The 24,291-nt window shown below is 42.5% G+C and overlaps 1 protein-coding gene across 4 annotated transcripts in view; it reads right to left on the bottom strand.

The window, feature by feature from the left end:
- KIT (KIT proto-oncogene, receptor tyrosine kinase) overlaps positions 1-24,291 on the bottom strand; it is a 142,489-nt gene that overhangs the window by 49,976 nt on the left and 68,222 nt on the right. For all 4 annotated transcript variants that reach the window (XM_033945332.1, XM_033945313.1, XM_033945323.1 and 1 more), the window contains exons 2-7: positions 16,978-17,250; positions 15,702-15,980; positions 8,909-9,045; positions 6,232-6,391; positions 4,112-4,298; positions 535-650 (exon numbers count right to left, since the gene is read on the bottom strand). In XM_033945332.1, coding sequence (XP_033801223.1) covers positions 535-650; positions 4,112-4,298; positions 6,232-6,391; positions 8,909-9,045; positions 15,702-15,980; positions 16,978-17,128 — 1,030 coding nt within the window. In that variant the 5' untranslated portion in view covers positions 17,129-17,250. The remainder of the gene's footprint in view (positions 1-534; positions 651-4,111; positions 4,299-6,231; positions 6,392-8,908; positions 9,046-15,701; positions 15,981-16,977; positions 17,251-24,291) is intronic.

The raw sequence follows: 24,291 nt of genomic DNA on the forward strand, positions 1-24,291 counted from the left end.
CACTTTCAAAGATATGCTCTTAGTTATACAATAGTACATAATTAGAATGCTGGTATATATTCATGTGTGGGTGCGCACATACACATGCACATGCCAGTATTCTGGTCATTTACACACATTTAGCAAAAAAACAGAAAAAAACTGCAGACAATATGTACAAAGTGCAGGCTGTGTTTATTATACCAAATATTAAGTGCGGTCACTAATACCACCTTTTCACAAACCAAGGGACCCGACACGGTCTGTGTTTCAGAAAACACGCCTTCCTCAGGGGTCCACAGTTGATAAGGTTTAAGACAAAACCGCAATTTAAATTGATAATGAACAAAAGCCTATGTGTGCAGTAATCACAAGCCGACAGTTCCAGTGCAAAATGGATACCGGAGCAAAAATATGCCACAAAAATATGAAATGCCTTCAATAAAGAAATGAATCCCATTATAATGTGATGCCATTCTCTAACACAGTAACATACTTTGGTATATCAACACCGAAATGTAATTAAAGAAAGGAAGGTTGTATAAGATTACTTACTTTTTACATCAACTTCAAATGTCACAAAGGAGGAGGCATCACCGTTGGAGACATAGTATGAATAAAAGCCTCCTTCTGTTCCTTTCAGTCGGATTAGGTGGAGTTCACTAAAGTATCTGAATAATTTAAAGAAATATAGAATTCAGCCTCTTTTTTGTTGCAAGAATTGTCTGTCTTGAGGTTGATTATGTCATCTGTATTTTCATTCAATATACTCAACACCCAGTCATTGTTATCATTACTAGTCCAAAAGGGGCCAAATACTTATTATTTTAGACTTTTTATGATCCTCAGAGGGCTTAAGAATCCCGTTAGTTCATGTGACTCAAATCACAGAACCCGATCGTCATAGGATCAATAATTTGTTTGTTTATATAAATTTAATACTTTTTTTTTAACTTTTATATCTTTTTTAACTGTCACATGAACTAACGGGATTCTTAAGCCCTCTGAGAATCATAAAAAGTCTAAAATAATAAGTATTTGGTCCCTTTTGGACTAGTAATGATAACAATGACTGGGTGTTGTGAATATTTAAGCTATAACTAGAGAAAATGGCACAACAATTACCTAACCAGGACATTTGTATTTTCATGGCATGTAAAGACTGGCATTATTTTTACTACAAATGTATAAAATCACATGACAATAGGCATTATCTGTTGGAACAGCTACAACCTATATGAAGAGGCAGAAAAAGAATACTGCAGATTCCTTCTATAATGAAAGATTAGGTTCTTATCTGGATAATTTTCTGTTAATCTACTACGGATTCCATACATGTAGTGATCAATCCATTCTCGTAAACTGGACTTGCAGAAGTGAGAATACTTATAGCTTTGAGCACCTCCAGTTAAGTCCCAAAGCAATCAACAGAAGACAAAGAAGGAGGGGAACGGGAAATCTCCTCGCATACAATAAACAATTCTGTTCTGCTCTGTAACTCAGAAGACAAGAATTAGAACAATTCAACATAACAATCGGAAAACAACCATAGAGAAACAACCTGCTGTGGGAAATGGGCACAAACATTAAGGAAGCCAGAGGCTGAGGAATATACTTACTCATACAGGATTTCTTGATGTTTAGCCATCTGGCTGATAGAAGAACTCCAGGCCTGGAACACAGAAATATCTGAGGCAGAAAAACATGCAATGCTAAAGAGAGACAGAGGGCAGGCCATACAGAATCCATAGTAGCTTATCAGAAAGATCATCATCTAAGTAAGAACCTAATCCTTTCATTCTGTTACATCTACTCCGGATTCTGTACATGTGGTGATGTATCAAAGCAGTGATGTCCAGAGTGGGACAGAAAAGCCTGCCTGCAAGACCAAGGACCCAAAAGCAGCGTCCTCCCAAGCTGCCATATCCACTCTGTAAATTTTGAAAAAAGTATGCAGAGTAGACCAAATAGCTGCCTGACAAATCTCTGTGGGAGGAACTACCCATGATTCTGCCCAGGAAGAGATGGCACTCCTTGTCGAATATGCCTTGAGAAGAGACTGGGGACTGCTTACTGCAGGCCACGCAGGCTGAAAAGATGGCCATGTGAATTCATTTAGCAATATAGGCCTTAGACATCAGTTTGCCAAGCTGGTAATCATGAACAGATGGTCAGAAATAAGCAAGTCATTTGTCCTTTCCAAGTACTGGACGTAACTGGAGCAAGTCCAGTTTCTTCAAAACTCTGTCCTATTTGGCAGACCATGGGCCAAGGAGGGAAGACTTAAAGGAGCCTGACATGCGGTCAGGTCTGGATCAATGTGTCCAACTCCGAGCTTCCTGGTTCCACTCTTCGACTGAAGAAGCATTTGGACTTTGCTTTCTTGGCGAAATCCATCACTGGTCTGCCTCAGCAATGCACAATTAGACTGAACGCCTTGTGCAAGTATGACCATTGCATTGGGTCCAGGAACTGTCGACTTAGAAAGTTGATCTGAACATTTTCCACTGTGGCTACATGGACAGCAGAAAGACCCTGAAGGTGTACTTTTGCCCAATGAAAGAGCATCTGAGTTTACAGACGCAACAGGGATGCTTCTTGTGCCCCCTGCCTCTTCACGTATGCCACAGCTGTGGCCCCCCCGCCTCTTCATGTATGCCACAGCTGTGGCTATGTTGGAGAACACGCTTACAGATTTTTCCTCTAGGACAATTTCTAGAGCCTTCAAGGCCAGTCAAATGGTTCTGAGTTCCAGACGGTTTATGGACCACTTCTTTTGATGTGGGGTCCACTGGCTCTAAACCAAGTGGTTCCCTAATGAGCTCACCAGCCAAAAAGGTTGGCATAGATCTGAGAGTCATCCAGTTTGAGATCTGGAGAGGCATGCCATTCGACTAGGATATATACTGAAACCACCAGCGTAGGCTGAACCTTGCAGCTCATGTCCAAGGGAGCTGCATCTGAAGAGGATGTCTCTGTGGAGACCACCGAGATAGAAGGGAGTTTTGAAGAAAACACATATGAGTCCTGGCTCAGGGGACAACTGCCAGCATGGCTGTCATGGAGCCCAACACCTGAAGGAATGCCAAACAGTCAGAGTCTGTATTTCCAAGAGAGACAGAATTTGTCTCCTGAGCTTCTTGTTGCATGGTACGGTAAGAAACACTTGTCTACAGTCTGTGTTGAAGAAAAAAATCTAAGCAGAGCAGAAACACCTCTGCAGTTTGCTTGCAGAAGAAAAACTGGCGGGTGCACTGGGCTCCACCTTCATATGGGAGGTGCTCAGAGCTGTAAGTATTCTCACTTCTACAAGTCCAGTTCATGGGAATGGATTGATCACTACATGTACTGGATCTGGAGTAGATGTAACAAAACATTTTTACAGTATACACCATATACAAAAATCTACAAATTTCTTGATTAATATTCAGCTGATGGCTGTCAGTACTTTTTTTTTTAATTTGTTGATCATTGCTAGCTAAATTAAACCTAGATATTCAATACTGGGTCATGTCCAGACATCAGTGCTGAATACCCAGGAATGATCAGTCAAGTGTTAGCCACCAGTTTTGCAGGTTCCAGCTGAATATTAGACAGTACTCAAATAAGCAGATTCTTTATTCTTCTTCGCCCCTTCTAGAAAGGTCTGATCCTCACTCAATACCCATTTTTTGGGCCCAAAAATCTCTGTTTATATTTGAGTATGTACAGTATACATATTTACATCTTCCAGTCTCAAACCTCTTACCATTTTTGTTACCTTCCCCTGGACCGCTTCAAGTCTTTTTATATCCTTCACCAGATATGGCCTCCAAAACTGAACACAATATTCCAAGTGTGGCCTCACCACAGACCTATATAGGGGCATCAACACCTCCCTTCTTTTGCTGGTTACTCTTCTTTCTATATAGCCTAGCATTATTCTGACTACAGCCATCCGCCTTATCACACTGTTTCGAAGCCTTCAGATCCTCAGACACGATCACCCCAAGGTCCCTCTCCCCATCTGTGTATATCACCCTCTCTCCTCCCAGCAGTAATCTTGTGATACTGCTTTATATGATTATTCTTTTATTTTGTTATGAAGAATCAAGAAAGCAGAACAGAATAAAACATTTATATAAACTTTTACCTGTTATCATCCTCTTCTTGTGTTCTTACATAATGATCTGATGTGTTTAGTAAGGTTTCATTCATATAGGTCCACAATCCTTCCGGTTTTGGATATGCCTCATAATCTATCATTAAAACCAGGTTTTCTCCCGCATTTACATCTATTGTTGCGTTAGGGACATTAGACAAGTTGATGAACCCTATCTCTGGTAATCAGAATGAAAAAAGAAATCAGTAAGGATGAAAATCCTCCACTCAGTTGTTCAGTCCTTACACACCAGTCCAAAATAGTCCAATCAAAATTCAAAGGGAAATATCCAGATATCTCCAGTAGTTAACCAGGTGATATACCGATGCTCTTGCTGAAAATCCTTACAGGCTTCCTTGGCTCTATCAGGATAGAAGACAATTCTATAATCCATTTATGATTGCACTATGCATGTACAAAATGCTGATATTTATGTATGTGCACACATACACACATAAATATCAATAATCCCCCTACTCTGTAACTTATCACTTAACTTACAAAGTTAGTGGTTACAATGGGGGCGGATGCAGGGGAGGGATCTGGGTGGGACATAAACAAAGCTCCCACTTACATGCGCAATGCTGTAGGGCAGTGCCTAAATGTGACAGGGACACACACCCTACAGCAGTGGTTCTCAACGAATATGCATGAGAGAGATTTGCATACCTGCCACTTCCATTATATGCAAATCTCTCTTATGCATATTCATTAGGGATATCTTGAAAACCCAACTGGCTGGGGGTCCCCTAATACAGGGTTGAGAACCACTGCTGTAGGGTGTGTGTCCTTGTCACATTTAGGCACCCACACTTACACCATCTTTATAATACGCTCTCGGCATGCAGGATTTTCTTCTATAACAGCCAGTTTATATGTAACCCACAGAGCAAAAAGCAACCAAGTGGTGTTACAAATAGAAGGGATAAAGGTTGCAGAGGAGCCAGTTTCGTTTTTGAAAGTTTTGTGTACTAAAGGAACAGTACAAATTTTTTTTCACAATTTTGGTGTTTTTCATGTTGTACAACCCAGTTTGCTATTTTTTCAAAAAGCATACTTTATTGATAAATGTTTTGCATTTTTAAAGACATAATTAGTCTATACCTCAGGCATAATTTTTGCAGAATTATGCAGTTGATCTTTATCTTGTTGTAAAATAAGTCACGCTGACAACTCCCCCCTCCCGCCCTCACTCACTCTAAGGCCCGTGGGTGTTCAAAATCGGCTCGCCATACAACAAACCGCTGCCGCCGCTGCTCTTCATTCGCGTCTGCCCTCCTCTTCAAAGCAGCCTGCTGAGGATCGCCAGCCGGCTGCAGCGAACCTCACAGGTTGCTCTCCACCTCGGGAGCACGTTCCCTCTGACGTGATCCTGTACGTCAAAGGAAGTGGAGAGCGACCTGCGAGATTCGCTACAGCCGGCAGGCGATCCTCAACAGGCTGCTTTGAAGAGGAGGGCAGACGCGAATGAAGAGCAGCAGCGGTTCGTGCCGGTGGGCCAGAAAAGATCAGGAAGCCGGGATGGAGGGAGGGTAAGAACGGCAGTATGGGAGCAGGTATTAGGGAGCAGGGAAGGGGTGCTGCTGGACAGGGGGAGCAGGCAAGGGGTGGTGGTAGACAGCCGAGGAAAGAGAGAGACAGAAAGAAAGAAAGAAAGAAAGAAAGAAAGAAAGAAAGAAAGAAAGACAGACAGACAGACAATGGCCAAGGAGAGAGAGAGAGAAAGAAAGAAAGAATTAAAGAAAGAAAGACAGACACACATCTATTCTAGCACCCGTTAATGTAACGGGCTTAAAGACTAGCATTCTATAATGGCTTAGGCATTCCTTTAGTGGCAACCTAAAACAAGGAGACAATTTATAGCGTTGCTGCCATTGTGTACACTGACACTTAAACCAGATTTTTTTTTTAGCATAAATCAATGTGTATTTACCAGACCTAAGGAATAACCATATAAACTAGTTTTATTTTATGAGGCTATTTGGTTTCATTACAAGACTATGAAAATGTGTGCCAAACCTGAGACACAGCTCCTGATAGAAGAATACGGCAGTAACTTTCCCACTCTATATACATTTCCTTATTGTAAAAATATGAAAAAAGGTATCTACCTATTACATTCAAACTTATTGAAGCACTAGCTGTTCCAACGATGTTCTTTGCTTGGCAGGTGAATATTCCAGAATCATTGACTTCCACAGACTCACTGCGCATTGTCAGGTTAAGTTCATAAGAATAATCAGCATTTGATTTACTTTTGCCATTTATTACCTATAAGAAAAACACATCTGTTGGTTTAAAAAAAACGAAAGGCATATGCAAAAATGCTACTTTTTGCTTAGGTAAAAACAGCAGCATGCACATTCTGGTACAATGCATTTGTCCTGCAGCTCAAAGGACACAGGCTCTTTCCACAATGAAAACAGAAAGTGGATATTCTTAGCTGCTCCTAAATCGCATCATACAGATTACTCTTGGTCACTGCCATGTAAGTTCTCCCTTATTGGCAATATAAGGACTTATCATCTGTTAAGTCTATAATAAATTAATACAAATGGCAGAAACAGATAATAACATAAGTTTAAGTCAGTGGTTCTTAATCCAGTCTCCGGGACAACTCCTAGCCAGTTACATTTTCTGGATATCTACAATGAATATGCATTAGATAGATCTGCATACAAAAGAAGCAGAGCATGCAAATCTCTCTCATGCATATTCATTGTGGATATTCTGAAGACCCGACTGAGGGGCAGATTCTCAAAACTAAAATCTGCCTTTAACGTGCTTGCTAAACTGGTTCCAGCCAGTTTAGCGTTCATGTATTTTAGCTTATCGAGGTCTTTTCCGAGTTTTCTAGCAGTCTCCGATACTGTCATGCAAATGTAGTACAATGAGGTCATTAATATTAAAAATGATCACTATGAGCGATTCTCTTTAATCACCGAGTGATTCTTTAACCTCGTTGTGCCACATTTACAGCCAAAATTTGCTGGCAAGTCTGAGCTATCATTGCCTTACTTTCTGATCCTTGCCTGAGCACTGAATGGCTCAGACACCGACAGGAAAGTAAGGTTTGACAGCTCAGGACACCCCCACCACCAGCACCACGCAAATTTAAAAACTCCCAAAACAAAATTAAAGGAAAAATAAACACAAGCAGGACAGGCTCCTACCATTTTGTGAGGAGTTACAGGACTGCACAAAGTGAAGGGAGGCAGAGCAACAAAAATGTAAATGAGGCTCTCTAGACCAGATCTCATGCTCAAAGATACACAACCCACAGGTTCAAGAATGACATGCTTATTGAACTAGAACAGAGAATTTTGTCCAAAGCATACAGCTTCTGTCAATCTCTAAAACATCCTTAAGTGTCTCGAGGACCCTACTGATGAGAGGCAGCATGTGCAGGCTGTGAAAACCAGAAATTGTTTAGTTATAAGTCTCATCAGTAGGCATTCTGCTATTTTTTGAGTATGCTGAAGGTAATGGACTTGGGTATTTTATAAACCAGAACATAAGTTGTATAAATCAGGTCTTAAGGTGATCAGTGTGTTTAGCACCATTGCCAGATCTTTTCTTTGTAAATACTGTCACAGGTTTCAGATATTACATAGCTATAAGGAAGGATGCTTAAGGCTATTTACATTACATTAGTATTTATGGATCACTAATATGCCCCAGAAGGAGTTAAATAGGATTTACAATTTGGAAGAATCTGGTCATGTCCAGGGATTATATTACTTCATTTGGGTTCACGACACAGATAACTTGGTTTGGGTTCACGTAGGCGTATGATTATGGCATATGGTTTGGAGAGACGATTGTGTTTGCATAGTCAAGTGGGAGTCTACAGTCACACTAAGGATTTTAGCTTATTTGCAGATAGGTAGAGCCATGCCATCGCTTACTACTTAAGAGGAAGGATGGGAGAAATTTGAAAATTAGTTTGGTTATCCAGGGCAATTCTGCTCTGGCTGGGTTTGAACAGTTTATTCTTAGCCATATTCATTGGCATATTCTTTTTCTTGGGATTCTGTATCATGCATCTGGACATTGTCTGCATAGAAATGACATGTGCGATTTATATTTATGCCCACGGGCATAAAGCAGTCCCTCCTCCTAGAATTCTGCGCAGTACAGCAAGCTGCCATAAGAGGTCACGGCAGCCATTTTGGAAGGGTGCCACAAGGAACAGGAGAAAGGGAGCTGTGCTCCTGCCCCCAACAACCACTGCGGTAGCACCAGGAATGCAGGTAGGCCGGGAGAGAGGGGGCTGCTTGATGACAACAGGTTGGAAGCAAGGTAGTTGGGTGGGAAAGGGATCCAAGGTTCATATTTAAAAAAATAAGTTATGAGAGTGTCGACCTGATATTCAGTGCCGGCATCTTCATGGCTCAGCAACCTTATTTAGAACAATGTTTGAGCTGTGCTAAAATTAGGCCACTTAGTTATGCGGGTGTTGGTACAGAATATTTCCAGCACCTGCATAATTTATTTATTTCATTTGTTTTCTATGCCGTTCTCCCCAAAGAGCTCAGAACGGGTTACATAATTCTAGGCTCCTCCCTGACACTGTCCCCTGACCTACCCACTTTTTTTGTGAATGGTCAGAGGTAATATTCAGCAGCATTGCTCAGTGTAGTGCCTCTGAATATCAGGGGTTTGGCAGCCCAGGGCCTCCTGCCCACTTAAATCACCTTGAATATTGGCCACATAGTGCTTTTCCTGGATTAAGTTTTGTACCACATATTTTAAAACATGCCAGTGGAAAGATAAAAAGTACCTCACCATATCTGAAGCTCCCAGCCACTTAGCATCCACTGTGCTGAACACATCTCTGACTGTGCATGTAACTTCAAACTTTTCTCCTTTTTTAAGAAGTTGCTTAGTTTTTGATAAGATTATGGTAGGAATCCTTTTGTGAGCTGGAAAACAGAGATGCAATGTATTTTTTGTTTTATGCTAGTTATATGCTGCCTATCAATGGAGGTTGTCTAAGAAATTTACCTTTAGGTATTCAACCATTTTTCATATTTTTCCAGCATGCTCACAATCTATCTAATGTACCTGGAGTAATGGAAAATTAGGTGACTTGCTCATGGTCACACGGAACATTGCGGGGCTTGAACCCAAAACCAGTAGTGTAGTAAGGAGGGGAGAGTGGTCCCCCCTGGGCACTGTCTTGGTGGGAATGCCGGCACACATCCTTCTTTCTAACCTCTCACTCCTTCCCACTCCTCCCCCCCCCATGCGTGCGCATCTTCACTTCTTCCCCACTGTACATCTAGCTCTTTGCTGGCATGAGCAGCAACTCCAACCTGCTGTTTACGCCAACATCGGTTCTCCCTCCAACGTCACTTCCAGGTCCCGAATCTAGGAAGTGACGTCAGAGGAAGAGCCGATGTGGGCAGCAAGTTTGTGATGCTGCTCGCATCAGGAAAGTTAGAGGTACAGGGGAAGGAGAGGGGGCAAAGAAGAGGGTGGGAGAGGGGTGCCACCGCCCCGGGTGCCTCTCACCCTCGCTATGCCACTGCCCACAACCTTAGGGTGCCGAGGCTGTAGCTGTAACCACTAGGCCACTCCTTCCTCTTGGGTAAAGAGGATGGGACTTGTAAACCACACAGTGGTTTACACAATCAAAGCGGTTTACATATTTTAGACAGATACTTATTTTGTACCTGGAGCAATGAAGTATTAAGTGACTTGCACAGAGTCACAAGGAGCTGCAGTGGGAATTGAACTCATAATGGGGGCTAATTTTCAAAGCACCTGCACACAAAGCATTTGCACACAAAACACTTACGTACAAAGTACCATAGGTTTTTCTGGCACTTTGTGCGTTTAAGTGCTTTGAAAATGAGCCCCAACGCCCCTTCAATTTTTTAGCCCTTGACTGCCAAATACAATTTGAAGTTCTTCTACTTAATAATTCAGTCTCTTCATAGATTTGTAAGTGCCCCATAATTAACGCCACACATTTGTCCCAGCTGAACCGGTCCTGAATTATCAGTCTCAGACTTCCCATGGGGTTTGATCCCACCCGCATCCACATAAGACAAGCTCATAAAAAGTCACTACTGCACATGGATGATGGCTTTCTGTATACAGTACCAGATCTGAAACACAGCCAGAGAGGCAAGTAGATGGGACAAAATAATAAATGTGACCCACTGAAAAGATACCGAATAACAGAGATAAAGGGTATAAAAGTTTTGAAGTGCAATTTTCATTTTTGAAAGTTTTGTGTACTGTAGTGTCAGTGAAAAGGATTTTTCTCTCTCATATTTATTTGAGGTGCCAAAATAGATAACCATTCTATATAGGATATTAGCAAAAATGCATACAAAAAGTACAATAAGTATAAACAGAGATGAGAACCCAGTAGAATGGGAATCTGCAATTTTTTTTTTTTTTTTTTTTTTTTGCAACTTTAACGATTTTCATGTTCTACCTTCTAAAAACTGCAAGTGCCTAAAAGGTACCTAAGGTGGGGTATGTGATTTCTGGGGTTAATTACTTCTATTGATAAATATTTCTCATTTTTAATAATAATAATAATAACTTCATTTGTAGACCGCAATACCTCGCAGTTCAATGCGGTTAACAACAAGACTAAAACTGTACAATTACAGTGATAATACGTGAGGCTGAAATTTTCTCTCTCTCTCATGATATAAATAAGTCATATAAACCACTTTTGGTACCTTTTCACTCAGTGGATCACAAACAATTTCTCCAAAAGCAATCTTTGAAGTTTGTTTTGTTTTCTTTAAACAAAATTGTACATACTAAGCTTTATTCCTATAGGATCAATATTCAAAGCAAGTTAACCGGGAAGGAGAGGTTCCTGCCCAGTTAAATCCAAGGTGCTAGGCTACCTGCTAATATTCAATGTCAGTTAACCAGTTAGTGCCACTGAATATTCACACTAACAACTAAATAATAATAATGATAATAATTTATTTCTTATATACCGCTATACCAGAAGTCACAGGGCTAAATGCATAAAACTCTCCAATCGTGAACCGATGGTTGCTAAACGAATTTAACTGGTTTAGCAACCGAAGGAATATGCTGACCCAATGCTGAAAACGTCTGCCCACGTGGTTTTCCATGTAATCGTATATTCTCCAATTCTGGCATGCAAATTAGGTCATTAATATTAAAAGCAACCATCTGATCGATGACCTAACAGTACATGCCAGAATCGGATCGGTACTATTAACCCAAACCCCCCCCCCCCCACCAGAACCAAATTACAGGCAGGAAGGACCCTCCGCTGAACTGACCCAGGGGAAGGGCCTTAGGCAGGATGCACCAAGAGCCAACATTTTGGAATGGTGGACCTGCTGTCATCCTGATTTGAGGTATAGGGGCAGGCTCGGGGGGGGGGGGGGGAGGCTGAGGGCATCCAGTGGAAGGAGAGAGTGGGCAAACTTCCTGCCGATTTTTGTTAACGTGGGGCACGAGAGGGGAAGGGCCGATTTGGGGTGGTCCTGGCGGGGGGTGTCAGTTTGGTGGTGTGTGTGTATGTGTCATGGCAGCAGGAGGTAATAGGCATCCCTCCTGCCTCTATTTTGGTACCGGGGTCGTCAGTTGGGGGGGTAGGGGGCTGCTTTGGTGCTTCCCCTGCCACTCAGATTTGGGTTTCCCCAAACTGGCTCTGCATATGTGTCAAAGTTGCTCTCACAGTGACCAATTGTACAGGATTATGGCGAACCTCCATGCAAATCATTTGCATGCAAACTTGTTGGAACATCAGTCGCTGTTTTAGAAGCGGCCCCAAAAAATATCGGCCCATAGCAACCATGTTTTGTGCATCTAGTCCCTAGCTGGAGATTTTGTGACAGGTCCGAGGGTGGGGTTGGCACCTCATGCTTTCATTTGCTTACTGCCTAAATTAAATGAACAGATTGGATTGCATAAGACTTTGCTAGATAAGGGATAGATGGCTGCACAAACCAAGATTTTCAATGCCAGTGCCCAGACATGGTTCAGAATTGAATATCCAGGCATAACACTGCTGGCAGTTAAAAACAAACAAACCACTGATCGACACTGGCTGAATATTTACCCTTTAAAATATGAGACATATCCCAAGTATTGCTTGCTATTGTACCTATACACCTACTGTACCTAGATGTAACTCGCCTTGAGCTAAAACGAAAAAAAAAAAAAAGCATGAGCTAAATCTAAATCTCTTCCCTTACTGAGATATGTTATCCATCTCCTAATATACAAGCATTAAGGATTCTTGTTCTGGGGCGCCTCAGCCAATCAGAGCCTTAGGCCCCTCCCCGCGCATCAGATGATGCATTGGGATATGGCCTAAGGCCGCACTCATCGGCGGAGGAGGCATGGAGCAGGAGGGACTGAGTACCCCTCCTGCTCCCAACAATATTAAGGTACGGGGAGGGGGTAGGCCTTGCCCGGTCATCCTGCCAGCCTTGGAGGAGGCCTGGAGCAGGAAGGAATGAGCACCTCCCCTGCTCCCAACGATTCTTGAAGGTAGGGGGGGAGCAGGTGGGCTGGGCCCAGCCATCTGGCCAGATCAGGATGGGGTTTCACATGGCAGGAGGGAGTTGGCATCCCTCCTGCCTTTTGTAGGCATTGGTGGGGCTGTGTTTGGGGAGGGGGAATTTTGTAGGGGTTTGGGGAGAGAGGAAGCAGTTCTGGGGGGGGGGGGCTTTATTTTTTTTGTAACCTAGCAGATATTTTGCATGTGTAAAACACACAAAATATCTGCCCGATTAAAAAAAAATTACAAGCCCTGACAGCAGTGACAGGAGGCTGCTTTTCCTGTCACTACTGTCAAGGTCTGCGCATGAGTGGGGATCGCACATTTGCGATCCCTGCTCGCAAATGGGGGCGTTCCTCCGATCACCCCCATTTGAATATGATTGATTTGTGAATCAGTCGGACCTGCCCGAATCGGAAACGGATTGTTCCGATTTGGGCAAGATAGTGAATCTGGCCCTAAGTTCTTTATTGTTAGAGTCAATGATCGTCTATCATCACTAAACAGAGTTTTGACTGGTTTAGCGATGATCGCCTTTACCAACCTGATGCAGAAATCAATTCACCGCATGGTTTCTGCACAATCGCTCATTCTCAAATCCGACCATGCAAATAAGCTCATTAATATTGAAATGCCATGTAAACTAGCAGAGCTATTGATGCTCTAACATGGTTTCCCGGTGCACTAAAAAAAGTGATCACTTTTGGCAATCTAAAAAAAGCGACTGGTCAAGACCAGTTGCTTACCTGTCTAACAATAGTTTAGCCCTTTTTTTTTTTTAAAATAAGCACAGATGCTTTGCATGTTACACATGCACAATATCTGCCCATTAAAAAAAAAATAATAAAAAATACCCACTTCCCTCCTGCCATGCTGACCTCTCCCTCTAAGCGAGAGAAAATTGTTAGGAGGGATGCTCACTCCCTCCTGCCAATGGAGGCCACCCTCCACGAAACATCCCCTTCCTTTCACCTCGCTCCCCTCTCAAAATGCAGAAGGGAAACCCACTCCCTCCTGCCAACAGATGCTCCCTCAACCCCCCCAGTACCTCTTTCCAAAGATGGAAGTAGGAGGGAAGCATGGTCCCTCAATCTTCAAGGCCTGCCAATCCAAAATGGCAGCCTTCCCTCCTCGGTGTATCATATGATACAGGGAAGGGGCCTAAGGGAGGGTCCCAAGGCGTCTGAGCCAATCAGGGCCCTAGGCCCCTCCCCATGCATCACATGATGCACCTAGGAGGGAAGGCCTGCCATTTTGAATAGGTGGGCCTTGAAGGTGGAGGGACCATGCTTCCCTCCCGCTTCTAACTTTGGAAAAGATAGCGGGGGTGTTCGGGGAGCATCCCGTGGGAGGAGGGACTGTGTTTCCCTCCTTATTCTAACTTAGAAAAAGTTACCAGGGGAGGGGGAGATGGTTCGTGGAGGGTGGCCTGCATTGGTAGGAGGGAGTGGGCATCCATCCTGCTAATTTTCTTTCGCTTGGGAGGGGGGGAGGTCAGCATGGCAGGAGGGAAATGGGCATCTTTTTTTTAATGTGCCCATGGTTAGACAGGTAAGTGACTGGTCTTGACCAGTCGCTTTTTTTGTATCGCTAAAAACATCACTTTTTTCAGTGCATCGGGAAGCCATGTTAGAGCATCAATCGCTTTGCTAGTTTACATGGCATTTCAACATTAAAATCCAGACCCATGGCCTGCTCCAAGGCTCGCTCATTTTCACCCAGCTCTGCCCTGTTCCGCCCAAGTCACGCCCCGTTCTGCCCCAGCCCCATCCCCTAACCTCTTTAGTGCTCGAAGCCATGTCGGGAGGGTATCTGCACATGTGTAGATGTGACGTGATGACGTCACAAGCATGCGCGCATACATGCAACATCACTACATCGCATCCGCGCATGTGCAGATGCCCTCCCAACGCGGAACCCGAGCTGGAAGCTTTTCAAAACCGGGACAAAGTACCGAGTTTTGAAAAGCTGTCCGGATGCCTGGACAGTCCTCTAAAATGAGGATATCTCCGGGTAAATCCGGACGTCTGGTAACCCTACACTTGGCAGCATTTAAACCCCCAAACAATCTCTTTTTAAAGTACAGAAAATAAACATCAAAACCTGGAAATGACAAGTAGGCGATAAGTACTCCTCTGTTAATGCTGCATTAGCCAGTTAGTGAGAGATAAGCATAATGAGCTAGCTGGTTAACACTTCCAGGCCCACTTTACACCCATGCCACATCCTCAGAGAAAAATCCTAAAAAAAAATCACTAATATGCAGCAACAAGCAAACTACCACAGCCTCTTTATGCATTTGCTCAGTAGCCCGTTATTACACACAGACTGTGTATTAAGGGCTTAACAATAGAGAATGACAGGGTGACAAAATTCATCACCGTTCCCGTCCCCGCGGATAACCGCGGGAAATAATCCCATGTCATTTTCTAGTGTCTATTTCAACCTCGGTCCTTCTACACCAGCATTCTTCAAAGCAAAGCTTGCGGGTCAGTGGTTGTGCCCAATTATACTCCGATTCTTTCCTCTCTCCTTAAAGAATAACATGAAGATGGTTTCCCGCGGTTATCCGCGGGGACGGGAACGGTGATGAATTTTGTCACCGTGTCATTCTCTACTTAACACTCTTTAGGAGAAAGGCTCCTAAATTAGGTCTCATCTTTCATTTCTGAGCATGCCATGGAGATAGTATGCTCAAACCTGAGAAGGAAGGAAAGAAAATCATCATGATTGTGGTGGCCCCTGCTAGCTAATGAGGGAACCATTCAGACAGGCAAGAGATTATACAGGCAACAAGCTGGCTAACAAGTGGAGAACAGACAAAAATAAAAAAAAGAATGAAAAAAACCTTATTTCCACCAGTTTCCCTCCCCCAATACACAAATATCTAGCACACTCAGATTGCTATGAGCACCTAGTGGATCAGGTATGATGAAACTATCTTGGTGGTTACCAAGTATATAAGAAAAGAACAATCTAGACAAGACGAAGCAAAGCAATAAAATGATAAATGGCAAATAATAATCAGGCTACTTGAAATCCGAACATATCATTTGATTTTACCTGGTGTTACTGTCAAGGTAAACATCCTTGATTTTCTAAGAATCCCATCTTGATACGCTGAGCACATGTAACATCCATTAAAAGATGTTTGCAGGTTTCTTATAGTGATGCCCATCTGTAGATCTGTACTGTACGTCAGGTTCTCAGGGAGTGAAGCACCGTTGCACGTTATCAATTCAAAATTTGAGATGCTGGGATCTGTCACAGGGCACACAACTGCCTCACTGCCCTCTTCTTTATCAACAAAGCTAAGTTGATCAAGAAAGGGAGCACTTGAATCTGAAAGGACAAAATATTAGACATATGAAACATTTATGGGCAATAAAATATTATACAAACTAGTCTTTAAGTCCGTTACATTAACGGGTACTAGAATAGATAGATGTATGTGTGTGTCTTTCTTTCTCTCTCTCTCTCCTTGGCCGCTTTCTGTTTGTGTCTTTCTTTCTTTCTCTCTCCTTGGCCGCTGTCTGTGTGTCTTTCTTTCTGTCTCTCTCTTTCCTCGGCTGTCCACCACCACCCCTTCCCTGCTTCCCCTGTCCAGCAGCAGCCCTTCTCCCTTCGTTTTACCTCCCCCCTGTCCAGCAGCACCTCTTCCCTGCTCCCCCTGTCCAGCAGTAGGCCTTCTCCCTTCCTTTAACCTCCCCCCCTATCCAGCAGCACCTCTTCCCTGCTCCCCTGTCCAGCAGTAGGCCTTCTCCCTTCCTTTTACCTCCCCCCCCTGTCCAGCAGCACCCTTTACCTGATCCGCCTGTCCAGTAGTACCCCTTCTCCTTTCCCTGCCCCCCCTATCCAGCATCCGCTAGCCCGGGAAGCCTCGATGCTTTTACTAGTCTGGCCCGCCTCACATTATCTGCTGCGTTTGCTGGTCTGGAGGTGAGAAGAGGCGCCCCGGCTGCAACAGCACAGGAGTCAAACCGCCACCACCGCTGAACTCGCTGCACGCGCCGTAAGCACGTGGGGTATGTGCCGGAAATCGAATTTGGCACGGACGCAGATTTCACAGATTTTCTACTGCGTATGTGCGGTAAGGGTTTTATTATGAAGGATAACATAGGGATAAAATAAAAGACTACACTATAATTTCATAAACCAGGATCCCAAAGATCCATACTTTTGCCACAGATTGGCTTGCACTAGATGCACATATTTTGTGATTTGCCATTGGGTATCAATTAATTTTCAGCATGTCTATAATTAGTCTAGCATGTTCTGGAACTCATGAAATACTTTTTGAATGATTAATATCATGAGAAAAATAATAAAAATGATTTACTTTTGATATATACGTAAATGGAAAGGTTTTCCATTTCCTTGTTGATACATATATAGCTGCCTGTGTCTCTTGCGGTTGTTTTGGGCAGGTAGAGCATTTTCTCAGTGTTGGTGCCGTAGATGTTCTTAGTGTTGACAGACTTTGGTTTCATCAAACCAGCCTTCTGAAAACTCCAGCTCACTTGGGTATTATCTTTGCAACTCAATCTCAATTCTTGCCCGATATCCACAGTTAGGTTGGTTTTTGCTGGTGAAATTGATGGTGCTGAGAAAGCTGCAAAGGTAATATAATTTACTATGTTATAATAAATGTTTACACATAATCACTATCCCCCAGATTCTGTACAGAAAAACAGAAATATAGAAACATGATGGCAGATAAAGGTCAAATAGCCCATCCAATCTGCCCTTCCACACCATCTCCTCTTCTCCCTAAGAGACCCGATATGCTTGCCCACACTGTCTTGAATTCAGATACAGTCTTCATCTCTACCTCCACCACCACCACCTTTACTGGGAGACCATTCCACGCATCTACCACTCTTTCTGTAAATAATTTTTTTTATATTACTCCTGAGCCTATTGCCTCTTAATTTCATACTATGCCCTCTTCTTCCGGAGTTTTCCTTCATTTGACAAGGACTCACCTCCTGTACATTAATGCCACAGAGATATTTAAATGTCTCTATCGTATCCCCTCTTTTCTGTCTTTTTTCCAGAGTTTACATATTAAGTTCTCTAAGTTTGTCCCCATATGATTTATGCCAAAGGCAACTAACCAATTTTGTAGCAGCCCTCTGGACCAACTCCATCCTATTTATATAATTTTTAAGGTGCGGTCTCCAAAACTGCACACAGTTTACCAAATGGGGCCTCAAAAGAGGCTTTTACAATGGCATTATCACCTCTCTTTTCCCACTGGCTATTCCTCTCCTTATGCACCCAAGCATCTTCCTGGCTTTGGCCGTCGCCTTTTTTACCTGTTTTGCTACCCTGAGATCATCAGACACAATCACCCATACATGCAAAGTAATGAGTCAATTAAGAGATAACAATCAATTACAGGCAGTCCCCGGGTTAAGAACGAGTTACATTTTTAAAGCTGTTCTTAAGTCGGATTTGTATGTTAACGCAGAACTTGTAGATTTTAAGATCTTTGCTGCTTACCTCTGCTCCTAGCTGACAAAAGGGGCAACTGTCCCTACCAGTGTTTCCTCTAAGGCAATGTATCGCAAAATGTGTGCCACGGCACATCTGTGTGCCTCCTGAGATTTCAGGTGTGCCGCAACACACTGATGAAGAGGAGATTCATCCACGCTGGCTGACTGCCTACAGGACATGCCATCAGTTGGGCATGAATATTTGCACCAGTTTTTGGCAGGCATAAGTGCTTGTACCCAAAAGTTAGGTGTGAGAAGCATACTTAGCTAGTATTCTGTAAAGGTTACTTTGCACAGAGTCATGTACAAAAAATTAATGTAGCTCAGATATTAACTATGTCTAATTTTGGGCACCATTTAATGAATCTGGCACTAAATGGATGTGAACAACTAAATTAAAATTACTTCTCCTGCATATCCAATGACAATTGTAATTATGACGCAATGAATTAAAAAATTGGGAAACATTGGAAAGTAGAAATGTAATCTATTAATTAGAAGTTTCCAGAAAGACACATTCTGATCTTCCTACTGTGATTTAATGTGAAGAAAGCAAATTTGCTAAAACAGCCACAGCATCAAAGTATCAACTGAGTCAATCTTCAAAATTCTTCAATCAGAAATTCTTTTAAGTGCTGGCCACAGTATTTATACAGATGTTTAGTTTTGGCCACTATCCAGATATTGACACTAACTCTTCGAGTATGCTGGATTATCTGGAGAAAAAGAGTTTTACCCCACGCAAAATTGTCATTTCATTAATAAGACATTAACTATTTTTTCTGAGGCCCTCCAAGGACCTACAAATCCAAAATGTGGCCCTGCAAAGGGTTTGAGTTTGAGACCACTGATCTAGCACTAAAACAGACAACTGTCCTGGTAGCTCTAGCCAGTCTATATATCTTGTCCCCCAGATTCCAATAGAAATCTCCACCCCACTCCTCTCCCCTACCCCATAAAAGAATCTCCCAGAACCTCTTCCCTTCAGACCACCTTTATACCCTGTTGAACGGCCAGTGTCCAACCTAGGCAAGAGCAATATCTAACTGCTCCTCCCTGCTGGTACCAAAAATTCAGAATGGCATCAGCTGACTTTGTATTCTTCTACACCTGCACATAAAGATCAAAGGAGAAAAGAAAAAATATAAAGGTGTGCACTATAAAGAAGCAACAAATAGAGCTCCGTGTTCCTGAATTAAAAATCCTTTATTTATGTATCAGAAAACCAACATGTTTCGCCATCAGGCTGCTTCAGAGGTTGATATAAGGGCTCATTTTCAAAACAGGAAAAACATTCAAAAAGCAGCACAAATCAGCAGATAGACATTTTTTTCTCTAAAAAGTCCAAATTGCTTTTTTCAAAACCCATTTTTAAAGACTGTTTTCTATGCCATGCATCTATAGCACCAAGAGCAATGGCAGATCTGAAGACCTGAGTTTCTTGAAGCTTTGCAGTGGCAAAGAGAATACCAGAGCGCCTGAAGTACACAGCTTGATGTATAAGGAATCCATTATTACAGTATAATCTCATTATAACAGACTCCCTTATAACGGAACCTCATCTACAGCTGGCCGAGCGCCTTTATAAACATGCAGAAAATCATCGCATATAACGGACGTTCAGATATATAACGAACAACCAATTTGGTCCCCAGAGTAGCTTTTAGCTGTAGTTTTATTCGGCTATAACGGACATGCAGGCTCTGCCTACAAGGCGTATGGCGTGCCGGTGATATAGTATCAAAATGCAGCCCAGAAGAAAATGACAAATTATTTTTCTTTCCAGTACAGTACGACATGCTTTAGAACATCTTTTAGTGTTCTGGTTTTGCAATCATTTCTTGACATACTAATGTTTTGCTGAGTTTTGTTATTGATGTTGCTGATATGCTTGTGCAGTGACTGTTGTACGTTGTTTCAAGTTGACCTAAATAAAGTTTTTTAAAAAATGCAACTCTGGATATAACGGACTGTTTTTCCAGGTTCCTTGAAGTCCGTTGTAATGAGATTATACTGTATACCAGGGGTGTCCAATCTGCGGCCCGGTGAAGTATTTTGTGCTGCCCCGGTCGAGGGCGATGCAGTGTTTTCCTCTGCTGCCCTCGGCTGTTTACCGTCTTGCTGGCTCCCTCCTCTGTCTTGCTGCAGTGTTTGCGCGTTTGTGCAGCCCCAGAAATATTTTTTCAGCCAATGCGGCCCAGGGAAGCCAAAAGGTTGGACATTCCTGCTGTATACAATTACCTAATCTTGAATAAACTGTCGAATATACAATAGATATAAATACTTTAATTTTGACCCCAGCTTTGTCATAAAACAGCTATTTTCTTTATGTATTTATTATGAAAAGCCCGAGCTCTGATTTATGAGTTCCTTGGTGTAGCTTCCACAGGCACTGCTAACTCCGTACATAGCAAGGGTTTGTTCCGAAACATCATTCTTTTGATCTACTATAAATATTTCAGCACCACAATAAACTATTTGTTTCTAGGGCTTTCTGCACCAGATTTACTTCTCCTTTAGATAACAAAAATAATTTTCCTCTTCTGCTTTGTGTTGATTCATGTAGAAAGACTAATGGGAGACAGTAATAAACATAGAAACTGTTCAAAGGCTGAAAGTTTATTGATGTGACTCAAGTATTAAAAAGAGACGTTTTCTCTTACTTTTCTTTATGAGGGGTAGATTCTCAAAATTAAGATCTGCCTTTAACGTGCTTGTTAAACCGGTTCCAGCCGGTTTAGCATACATGTATTTTAGCCGTGGATTATCAAAACGGCAAAACGAGGTCTTTTCCGAGTTTTCTAGCAGTCTCTGATACAGCCATGCAAATGTAGTACAATGAGGTCATTAATATTAAAATGATCACTCTGAGAAATTCTCTATCATTGCCAAGTGATTCTCTAACCTCATTGTACCACGTTTGCGGCCCAATTTTTCCAACAGATTTGAGCCGTCATTGCCTTACTTTCTGATCAGTGCCTGAGCGCTAATTGGCTCAGGCACTGACAGGATAGTAAGGTTTGACAGGTCAGACCCCCCCCCCCACACACACACAAATTAAAATAATAATAATAAAAAAATCCCAAATTAAACAATGGCAGGAGAGATGCCCACTCTCCTGTCAACAAGCAACAAAGTCAGGGCCTCTCAACAGTGGCATGCAGTCAGGGCCTTCAGGGGATTTCCCATCCCCTAATGGACCTGAGAGCATTGCTCTGAATTTGTTTGAGCAGTCAACAATAGTGGATCAGCTCCCCCATCTCCCACTGTCTTAGGGACTTGGAGCTAGAATCTCAAAAATTTGCATTTAAAAGCCGAGGGGCCACTGAAGCAGCTGTTATTGTAGCAATTTTTTTTAAAAAAAGAGAGTCATTCTCCAAAAAACACGAAGGTCCACTAAATTTACATGTGCTTATCACTGGTGATAGTGATGGGCACATGTGCAGAATAAATAAGGTGCAACCCCCCTGGCAGCGGGAGAGATGCTCACACCCTACCACCCTCATGCAACGTACCCCCAACACCCATAGGAGGGGCCTTAAAAAACCTGGGGGGTGCATTGCTTGGTAGCAGGAGGGAATTGGTATTTCTCCCACTGCTGGGTGAGGGGGGGGGAGAGGTGTACTTCGGTGGCTTAATTTGTTGTTGTTTTTTTGCATTTATTCTGTGCATGTGCCCATCACTATCACCAGCAGCGATAGGCACATGTAAGTTTAGCGAACCTTCGCTACTCTCTGCCAACTTCATTTGCATGAGACTGACTCACTTTTTAAAAAATTGCTACAAAAATGGCTGCGACAGCGGCCCATTGGTTTTTAAATACAAATTTTTGAGAATGTAGCCCCAAGTCCCTAAGACAGTGGGAGATGGGGGAGCTGATGCACTATTGTTGACTGCTCAAACAAATTCAGAGCAGTTCTCTCAGGACTTTTAGGGGGTGGGGAATCCCCTGAAGGCCCTGACTGTATGCCACTGTGAACTAAAGTGCATGAAACTTAGCATTTCAGCTAACTACCATTAGAACATATATCAGTGCCATATTTGCAGGAAAACACATTTGAAGAAAGCTGAGCCTCTCTTTGATGCCTAAAGTACAAAGAATGTTCGGCTCAACAAAAGTGCTTGCATTTGAGCATTCGATTTATTTGGCTAACACCGGGGTCCTTTTACTAAGCTCCATTAATTTTTTTTCAGAATGTGTATTTGGGGCAGAGAGTGGGCTTGAGAGTGCAACCACATTATTACATGCTAACTGATTAGCGTGAGATTAGCATGTGAATTCTTACCACCTTCCAAATAGGCGACACTAAGGGCTGACATGCTCATTTTTGTTATTGGCCATGCACAAGTGGCAACATTAATGCTTGGCTGTTAATTGGGAAAACAAAAATCATTTATTTTCTGACTGAGGTAAAATTGACCTTAATGCTAAGATCACTTTTTATCATAACTTAGTAAAATTACCCTATTGATTTGAGTTGATATTTATTTCAATTTAAACCCAGTAATCATACATGACAGCCTTTCAGTAATACCACTTACACAAATGTTAAAAAGAACAGGCCTAAGAACTGAACCTTGAGGCACATCACTAGTAACATCCCTTTCCTTAGAGCGATCTCCAGTGACCACTACTAGGGTTACCAGATGTCTGAGAAAACCCTGACATGTCCTCTTTTTAGACGACAGTCCAGGATTCCAAAGTTTGGTAGTTCTCCAGGTTTTCCGAGCTCGGGGCCGCATCTGAAGGGCCTCCAAGCATGCGCGGATGTGATGTGATGACATGTGATGTCATCGCGTCGTATCCATGTAGGCTCAGAGGACCTCCAGACATGGCCCTGAGCTCGGGAAAGGATATGAGGGGGTGGGGCTTGGGGCACAACAGGGTGGAGTCAGGGTGGAATAAGTGGGGCTGAGGCAGGACCACATGTCCTCTTTTTGGGGAGAAGAAATCTGGTAACCCTAACCACTACTCCCTGTTGCCTTCCACTCAACCAGTTCATGACCCGGTCCATTGCTTTGGGGTCCAGACCAAAGGCACTCAATTTATTTATTAGACACCTATGTGGAACACTGCCAAAGGCTTTGCTAAAATCTAAATATAGCACATCTAGCGCACACCCTCTACCAATTCTCTGGTCACCCATTCAAATAAATTGATCAGATTTGTCTGATTAGACCTGCCTTTAGTGAATCCATGTTGCCTCAGGTCCTGTAATCCAGTAGATTCCAGAAATAGTACTATTCTCTGTTTTAAAAGCATTTCCATTAATTTACTTACCATAAAAGTCAGACTTACTGGCATGTAGTTCCCTACTTCCATTGAAAAAAAGTCAGCCAGCAGAGCCACCAGAACTTCCCTTTTCCTTTAGTACCCTTGGATGTACACCACCTGACCCCATCACTTTGTCCACCTAGTTCCTCATGAACACAAGCCTCTGAAAATCGATCAGGATTTACTACACCTCCATCCCTATTTGCATTTGTCTTCTGCAGTCCTGCTCCTGATGCTTCAGTTGTGAACACAGGAAATATTTGTTAAACAAGTCAAACCTAATTTTATCAGCTTCTACATATTTCTCCCCTTCACCTTTGAGTCTCACAATACCATTTTTGTACTTCTTCCTATTACTAATATTTCTATTAAAAAAAAAGTCTTGTTTCCCCGTTTTACTGTCAGCTATTTTTTCTTATATTTGCATCTTTGCATTTCTGATTTTTTGACCGGCCTCTCTTAACTTTTCTTGATATTTTACCTGTCTTCTTCTTTCTGCAATCTTTTGTAGCTTATGAAAGCTAACCTCTTTCCTTACTTTCTCAGCTACTTTTGAGAACCAAAGCAGCCTTCGTTTCCTCTTACTTTTACTTAATTTCCTTACAAAATTGTTTGCTGCTCTTACAATAGCTTGTTTCAGTTTTGCCCACCGCATCCTACTTCTTCTAGATGTTTCCATCCACACAACAGTTTCTTGACGTAATCCTCCATCTGAACAAAGTTAGGGGTTTTTTATGTTTGTTTTTTAAAGTCTAGAACCTTTATTTTTGAATGAGACCTCTCTACACCTATCTTCATATTAAACCACAACATGTGGTGATCACTGGATACAAGATTGATGCCATCGTAACATCAGAAACACTATTTCTGTGTGAAGGAG

This window comes from Geotrypetes seraphini, chromosome 1 (genome assembly GCF_902459505.1).
Source record: "Geotrypetes seraphini chromosome 1, aGeoSer1.1, whole genome shotgun sequence".
NCBI classification, from domain to species: domain Eukaryota; kingdom Metazoa; phylum Chordata; class Amphibia; order Gymnophiona; family Dermophiidae; genus Geotrypetes; species Geotrypetes seraphini.